The sequence below is a fragment of the Crocodylus siamensis genome, chromosome 4, assembly GCF_052110815.1.
Source record: "Crocodylus siamensis isolate JL-2025a chromosome 4, ASM5211081v1, whole genome shotgun sequence".
Lineage (NCBI taxonomy): Eukaryota > Metazoa > Chordata > Crocodylia > Crocodylidae > Crocodylus > Crocodylus siamensis.
The window spans coordinates 141,718,119-141,726,540 of record NC_143398.1 but is presented as its reverse complement, the minus strand read 5'-3'; the positions used below and the strand labels follow the sequence as shown (position 1 = coordinate 141,726,540).

The window sequence follows — 8,422 nt, the reverse complement described above, 5'->3', positions numbered from 1 at the left end:
CCAGAGGAAGGGGTTCAAAATATGCATGGAGGTGACCCAGGTAACCCTGGCAGTAACTAAGAGGTTAAAGCCAGGGAGCAAGTTACCACTAGATGTGGGCATCTCTTAGGATTACTGTCAACTGAGCAGGGTTCAGCAAGGGCAGGGGAGTTCTCCTTGGTCATTAAAGAACACCCATGCACCAAAGGTTTGAAGCAAACTGCATGCACCTGTGTGGAGGAATGCCGAGCTAGGGCACCAAAGTAAGTAGCTGCTCTATTTGGGGGCAGAATTGTTATAAGGAGAAATAAGATGAAACGGGGGGGGGGAAGAAAGGGGGAAACAAAAAGGAAACAATTTGAAAGGGAAAATTTTTACAGAAAGATTCACACACACAAGTCAAGTGAAAAAAGACTCTCCTTCCTTTTCAAAACCTGCAGAACTGAAAATTTTCAGGTTCTTTATACAGGGCTTTTTTCCACAAATTGTTCATGTTTTTCATGATTTTTCACATTTGTTTATAATTTCCTTTTTTCTCCCCATAAAATGTTCCCATTGGCCATGGTTTTTCACAATATTGTTCACAAAGATTTTTTTGTAATCCACTCAGCTCCTGTGTTCTGCCCCTTGCAGTTCAGCATCGTAGTCAGGGGTGGGCAAATGGGGTACCAGCCCCGGGTGCACACTTAGAGGGGTATAAGAACAGCAGCTGCTGCCACTGCCACAACCAGCCCAGCCCCTACCACCCTGGTAGTTATGCCCCTGTTAAGACTGACCTCAGCTAAGACCTCAGTCCTATGTCCTGAGTGTTATATCTCCCCCTTCACAGGTAACAGCAAAGGTTATGCTCCTTGGGCACCTGAGCATCAGTCACACAGGAGGCAGGGTAGAAGGGGCATCCCCTCCCTGACTCCTTCTCGTATTAAGGGGAAAAATTCCACGCACACGCACATATACACCCCCCCTGCGGTAACCCACAGCTGAAACTGAAAAATCCTGAAATGAGCCATGGGTCATTTAATTAGTGCTTTGTAATCTAGAGCTAGAACATCTGTGTGTGCGTGCGTGTGTGAGTGCGTGTGCGCATTCCAGGGAGAGCTGGAGGAGGAATGTGAGCAACCCGAGTGAAAGAGAAACAAGTAGGAAAGAAAGCAAGAGTGATAAGAAAGGGGAGATGAGGGAAGAGAGAACAGGACAGGCGAACAAGTGGGAATCAAAGAGTAGGGTACAGCAGAGACAGAGAAGGGGCCATGTAAGGGTTGATGGACCTTGTTAATTGAGCAGTGTTGGCCTGGGGCGGTGTCTACCTAGGGAACCCCCAAGAACCTCCCTGCTGTGCTGGGATTGATGTCATGTGTTCCCTTAGTCGCTTAGGTCTTTCCTCTGGCCGAGTGCTGGCTGCAATTGTCCAGGGTGGTGCTAGCGGGTGCTGTGCTGCAGGGGGTGGGTGGTTTAGGCAGGGCTTCTTGCTAGGAGGTGCTGCACTAAAGGGAGTGGGGTGGGTAATATGATAGAATGTGATATCGTTTATTACACCGAGTATCTAATAAAAGATATCACATCTACTCAAAGAAACTTGCCTGCCTATGTCCTCAGAGCGATGTGGCTACAACCACAAACCCAGTAATATGATAGAAGGCACTCTCCCCTGAGTCAGTGCTGACTGCAGCGCCTCAGGCTGGTGCTTGGAGGTGCTGTGCTACAGGGGAGGATGGCATGGGCAGAGCAGCTCAGTTGCCCTCTGAGTAGAAACATATGTCTCCTGACATCTTATTTGTGTCACCATAAAATTTTTTATGGATGCACAAATGCTGAGCAAATGGGTGTCGATAACATTTGTCACACTGCATGGAAGGAAAATTAGTGGCACCACAAAAGCTAGTAATAGACTCTGCTGCTTTATTGCAGTGGATGCATGTTAACTTTGTGGAGGAAAAGTACAAGAAACCAGAGCTGCTGTCACCCTCCTGCCACCCTGGGCACATGCTCTAGGGGCTTGAGGGAATCTCAGTGTGCCTCTCCATAAGCAGGGAAGCCGGGGTTACCTGTTTAGCCAGACCCACTCCCCCTTGATCATGGGACAGCAGGTCCAATTGGGCAGGGAAAAGCCCTTCTTTCCACACTCAGTCACACCTGTCCCCAGTGATCCTGGGGGACAAGTCTTGCTGAACAGGGAAATTGGGGAGATCACATCTCTTCTTATCCTGCACTATCAAGGGTGGGGCAGAGAAGATATGTGTTTGGCCCCATGAAGCAGATCAGCAGATCAGCTGTGCCATGATAGATTGTGACAGCTCTGATCCACTTCATTTGGAGACATCTGTTATCTAGCCTCTGGGTTCAAACTAATGCCCTGGAAGAGGAAGAAACAACTCCACTTGCAGCTAGCAATAGTTAGGTCTTATCTATATCTAAACTAAATAACACAATGCATTCAGTGCTTTACACGTGGCTATGAGTTTAAGGATATAAAGCAGAAACTGGGATACATGAGCATGTGTGCATGTTCTACCTGTAATGTATGGTAGTATCTTGCATGTCAGACTGAAAATTGTTTGGGAAGAAAAAAGGTCATGTGTGAGGGAGAGTTGCATGCATCTGTGAGACAGGGTGTGCCCAGGGAAGGATGGATTTTTGTGTCAGTATGCACAGGGGTGGCGCTGCTGTGTCAGGCAGGAAACATGACGGGGTGAAGGCAGGTACACTGCGTGCAAAAGAAGGGGATGTGCATGTGCATGCACTGACATTTGCAATGGAGGGGTGAGGACTGTGAGAAGGTGTGAGGGTGTGCAAACAAATATGTACAGCATGGCTGTTCCCTGTGTGTGTGGTGGGCAGGAATGCTTGGATGTGCTGGCAGAAAGGGATTGTCATTTTGATTTCAAACGTAGATGAGATGCTCAGAGATTTGGGTTCAGTGGGCAAAAAAAGTGCATGCATGCATGTGTGTGTGTGTGTGTGTGTGTGTGTATAATGGTGGGATCTGTCCTTGTTGCAGAGACTCAAACTGTCTTCAGGCAGAGACCCCCCACTCCAACAGAGTGAACAATAGACACCGGAGCTGAACTGCCCTCTCCTAGATTTTGTCCCCACCCACTGCTTAGTGTCCCAAGCCCAGAAGCAGATGAACCCACATGGGCCCCTTTTAGAGGAAGGAGATGACAGGCCAGGATTATTTTTAACCCATTCACTTCTGTTTTGCATTGCTGTGGGAGAGGCAGACATCTCACCACAGCAAGCACAGCTGTGTAGAGCTGCTGATGCACCCCCACATGGTGGCTTTGACTTCCTCCTCTTCCTGGGGTGTCCTCACAGTGGGGCCTACCCAGGGCAAGGGAACCCTGCAGGTAGAGGTATCTTCAGGCATTTGGTCCCAAACCAGTCTCCCCACCCTCAGTGGGCTATCCCAGGGGATCTAATGGGAGGGCTTTAGCCTGAGTGCTGCTACTCCCACTCTGCCTTCCCTGGATGCCTCATGCCACGATATCTGCTTTTCCACTGGGTGCATCAGGGTGTGGCTAGCATTAGCTGTGTCCAGGTCTGGTTTGGATGGATGGAGTCACACAGTTCAGAAACATCTCTGCACTCATGGACCCAGATTCCCCGGGCTCTGAGATACATCCCCATTTATTCCCCGCTTTGCAGCTCCCTCCTTTCCTGCCCACGCCCTCTGGACACATGCAGGCTGTTTCAGATCCCTGCCCTCCCCCTCTTAGTTTCTGTTTGACTGAATTCTACACACTGAATTATTTCCATTTCCCCTCAAAATTACACCCCTCCCTGCCCCTCACTTCCATCTCTGGACCAAGTGCAGGTCAGGACAGCATTGGGGCACAGCAGGGCCTCAGAACAAAGGTGCAGGGAGCAGAAGCGCAGTCCTGCCAGGGCACTGGACAGAGGTACAGTGGTCTCCTGCTCCAGGATGTGCTGGTATGGTTCATCTTCCTTCCACCCCCACAGCCTCCTGATGAAGCAGAAGAAATTTCTTTATAACTTCAGGAACCTGCGCCGGGCCAAGGGCCGGCACGAGACCTATCTGTGCTATGTGGTGAAGCGCCGGGACAGTGCCACCTCCTGTTCTCTGGACTTTGGATACCTGCGCAACAAGGTGGGCACTGGTCTGTCCAGATTACCCACCCCACTTGTCTGCCATCCACAGTCCTCTCTTGGCCCACTACCACCCCCTGCCCCAATGCACCAGCTCACCTTTGTACCTCTCTGTCTCCGTACCCCACCAAGCATGCCTCCCCTGCTGCCCTTCTTGCTGCCCTCCCACCCGATATCCCTCGGTGCACTCCTCCAATCTGGGGTTGACGAGAGAGTGGTGAAGCCATTTCACTCCCTCTCACCCAGGGGTATGAGCTTGAACCCGATGCTGCCCTTATGCCAAAGGTTGTCCTTACTCCACCCAGCATGGGGAGTCAGAGGCAGCTGGAGAGGATGGTGGCAACATTACCCCTGTGCATGCATATGGGTCTAGAAATGTGCCCATTAACCATGCTAGGCTGAGGATCTGTGAAGCTTAGGAGGACCTGTGACCTGTGTGACTTCTGTGTGACACTGGTCTGTGCCCCTGGCAGCCCCTATCTGTGCTCTTTCATGCCCACCAGTCCCTTTTCCCCTCTGGTTTCTGCCCACCCTGCCTCACTGTGCCTCACTCTCTGTCTCTCTGCCCCAGTCGGGCTGCCATGTGGAGATGATCTTCCTGCGCTATATCTCTGCCTGGGACCTGGATCCAGGGCGTTGCTACCGGGTCACTTGGTTTACCTCATGGAGCCCCTGCTATGACTGCGCCAGGCATGTGGTTGACTTCCTGCGGGCCTACCCCAACCTGACACTACGCATCTTTGTTGCACGCCTGTACTTCTGCGAGGGACGTAATGCTGAGCCAGAGGGGCTGCGGCGTCTGCACCGTGCCGGGGCCCACATTGCCATCATGACCTTCAAAGGTGGGATGGACAGGTGGGGAGAAGGGAGCTGAGAAGGGGGGAGAAGCATGGGGTGAGATGGGAGAGGATCTGGAGGGGGAGGATATGTGGGCAAGGGGCTGTAGGGATCCCTGGGGAAGCCAGGTCCTGCCCAAGGTGGCCCTGACCCTGGTATTTGTGCTTTCTGCCCTGGGCAGATTACTTCTACTGCTGGAATACCTTTGTGGAGAACCGGGAAAGGACGTTCAAGGCCTGGGAGGGCCTGCACGAGAACTCTGTCCATCTCACCAGGAAGCTAAGACGGATCCTCTTGGTAAGGGTCATTCCTCCACCTCCTGCCCTTCCCCACCACCAGCTTTCTTGCTCTCCCCTCTCCCCCACCATTTCTTCTTTGCTGCCTGTTCTCCATTTTTCCCCTATACATGCTCTCCCCACCCCCTCACTTCTTCACTCCCTTTTCACTTCCTTTGCCCTGACCACACACCTCTCTCCTCCTAGACTCATCAGTGCCCTTCTCTCCCCCTTCTCATGCCTGTCTGCCTGTGTGAGTTCTCCACCCCACAAAGCTAACCTGTCTCTCCTCCCCTCCCTGTGCAGCCCCTATACGAAGTAGATGACTTACGAGATGCCTTCAGGACCCTGGGACTCTGAAGTGGGCAGAAGCAGAGATCACAAACAAGCTGAAGACTCTGAAAATCCTGGTCCTACAGTTGCTGTTTCTGTCCCACTCACTTTTTCTCCTCTTCTCTTCTTCAGCCTTGAGTCCTTGTGTCCTGATATAAGGCCAGCCCTCTAATGGCAGATGGCCCCTATCCATCCCCTGGTCAGCACATCCACCTGCTGATCCCTGGGAAAGATCAGGGTTGGTAGGAAATCCCCACCACAACCTGCCCTGCCTCAATCCTTCCAGGCTGTGGCTTCACTGCAGAGTTACCCAGGGCCTGGCACCCAGATCTGAGCACCCTGGCTGGGCACACAGGGGATGAGCAGCCACAGTGCAAAGTGCCCCGCAGTTGATGGAGGTCTCACGGCTGCTGCGCCCACTGCCTGTGGCACTATGCACTCTGTGAGTGTGTCTCATGGCTTTTAGCACTGCACTAAACTGACATACCCTGAGACACCGTCCCTGGGAATTGTGAATGTACTGATCTATCCTTGAGCACATTTTTACAACCCTCTCAGCAGCCAGATATTGGCCACCATTGTCTGTCTGCCTTATCTGTGGCAGATTAGGGTGTTATACCTTGTGGTGGCGCCAGGATTGAATGTTTAATTTTACTAGTCAGTTGGACACTGGATTTGTATAGGGTGGTTTGGATAGGGATGATCCTGCCTTTGGCAGGGCTTGCATTTGATGATCTCTGAAGGTCCCATCCAGTCCTACTTCTTTGTGATTCTGTGATCCTTCTGCAACTAGGTGGGGGGATTGTGGGCAGATATGGGAGGACTCTCAGCATTCAGGTGGTTTATCTGTGTCCTCACAGAAAAGTGGGCAGTAATCTTTTACCAGAGCAAGTTGTGAGCACCACTGAGCTTGACTCCAAGAGCTCTGTGAGTGGGCAGGCAGGGAGCAGGGGTAACATAAGAGCAAGAGCTCAGTGTAACTCTGCAGTGAAGACAGATACCCATCTTGTGTCCCTGCAGCACCTCCTGCTGGCAGACACCATCACTGCACTATGTGGGATGGGGCCAGGAAGCCAGCTGCCCTGCACTGCTTCCTATTCTACCTCTTGTGCTGAAAGATTGGGCTACAGTAGCTGTGAGCTTCCCACTGCTGTCCCAGTCTCCTTGTATGAGGAAAGTCAAGATCTGAGGAGAAAATTCTTGAAATGAAAGAGGAAGAAGCTTTCCAAGTATGGGCACTCGTTTTGGGTGCCCAACTAGAGACAACAGACAAAGGTGCTGAGCATGCAACACTCCTCTTGACTCCACCTGGAACTGCATGTGCTCAGTAGCAACGCTGACCAGGGCCTGGTCTTCTTGACCTGGGTAGTGAAAAACAGTGACATTGCATTAGCACAGTCTTTTTGAAAAGGCTGGCCTACAGTGTTCCCATCTCCTCTGTGCTTCCTGAACTGGGGCCCCACAGTCTGAACCTCTTCACAAGTTGTCCAGTCTGAAAGGTAACACTCTGCACATCAGTCCCTTCACTCCCTTGCTTTCCCAAAGCTGGGGCCCTGCAGGAAGTGCTACTGCAGGGTCTGAGACCAGTTGCAGCTAGAAGCCTGCAGCCCACCCAGTTGCACCTCCTGATGGGAGAAGCCAGACCCGGAGAGCTCCCCTCCCACCCAGGTTCCAGCACCCAGCAGAGGTTGGGTGTGGATCAATCTCAACCTAGCCAGCACACCTGAATGTTCCTGATGGTATCACCCCCCCGGGTGACATTGGGACAGGAAGAGCTGGGACGGTTCTCTGCAAAGCATTAACTGGACTGCACAGTGCTGTATATTGGCTTGATATGATGGATGTTATTTATAGATCAATAAAGATCCTGTGTCTTAGTCTTAGCTTTTGTGATCGATTTCCGAGGTGGGCCACACGCGGGCTGGTAGGACAGAGGGGAAGACTGGGTCATCATCTAGACATTAATGTCAAATCCTGGACCCCCTGCTCATTTCAGGCCAATCCAATGCCATCCTCCAACATGTTTTGTCTAAGGGTTTGCAGTGTTTTCATTTAACTACACTGGTTCAAACAGTTGGATGATTTATACTCCGGTGAGCATTACTGCAGAGAGAGAAAGAGGAGAATAATGAGGATATGTTCAGGGCATCTCACCCACATACCACAAACTCCACACAGGAGGGTGAACCCCGGTACTCACAAAGTGCAGATTAGGACAATGAGGCATTGACCTGCCTTGAACTGGAGTACACTGGAATGGCAGCACTGAGGAGAGATTTTTTTAATTTTTTGGAAAATTTTTTTGTGTTCCAGGTCAAATCAGTCAGATCAGTTCTGAATCCTTTTGACTGAGCAAACTGCAATCATTCAAACACCATATGTGTCGGTGCAGCCAGCAAGTATCCCCTACCCCAGACTTTTAAGCCTGGGGCTTCAGATACTTCCAAATCCTTTGATGGGCATCCTACATGCAGGTCCAAGCCCAGAGGCTTGGGGCTCGAATGCTGCCAAGTTTCACTTAACCTCAGCCAATGGCCACAGGAACAAGCTAGGGAGGAGTCCCTCATTTCCATAAAGTAGGCATATAACCAAGATCCTCCCACTGGAAGCTGGCCAGTGGGAAGCTAATTACAAGGGTATCATAGGGAGTCAAGTCTGCTTTTGAACAGGGGTGCACCCTCCACTACACACTGCCATTTAAATCCATTTCAGCTTGAGTATCAGACTAGTGCAGCAATTACACTTGATCTTAGCTCATAGGAGGCTGAGAAGCAAGAAGAACCAACCTTAAGAATAGATTAAGCATTGAGGAAAGATCCCACAGCTGTCTGTGGGCTGACGCACAGCCAGGGCCTAACCCAGTAGGCAACACTGGGGTGGGGCATACATGA

At 51.2% G+C, this 8,422-nt stretch overlaps 1 protein-coding gene across 2 annotated transcripts; it reads left to right on the top strand.

Annotated features, from left to right (window-relative positions):
• The first annotated feature begins 3,943 nt into the window (after positions 1 to 3,943).
• Positions 3,944 to 5,558, top strand: AICDA (activation induced cytidine deaminase). 2 transcript variants are annotated; one of them, XM_090043980.1, is made up of 4 exons: positions 3,944 to 4,087; positions 4,658 to 4,928; positions 5,105 to 5,220; positions 5,505 to 5,558. In XM_090043980.1, exons 1-4 carry the CDS (start codon positions 3,947 to 3,949, stop codon positions 5,556 to 5,558), a joined length of 582 nt encoding a protein of 193 aa, XP_089900106.1. In that variant the 5' UTR covers positions 3,944 to 3,946. The 2 variants fall into 2 exon arrangements, with proteins under 2 accessions (XP_089900106.1, XP_089900107.1); XM_090043981.1 differs by having other exon boundaries at positions 4,658 to 4,941; positions 5,148 to 5,220.
• Positions 5,559 to 8,422: the final 2,864 nt, after the last annotated feature.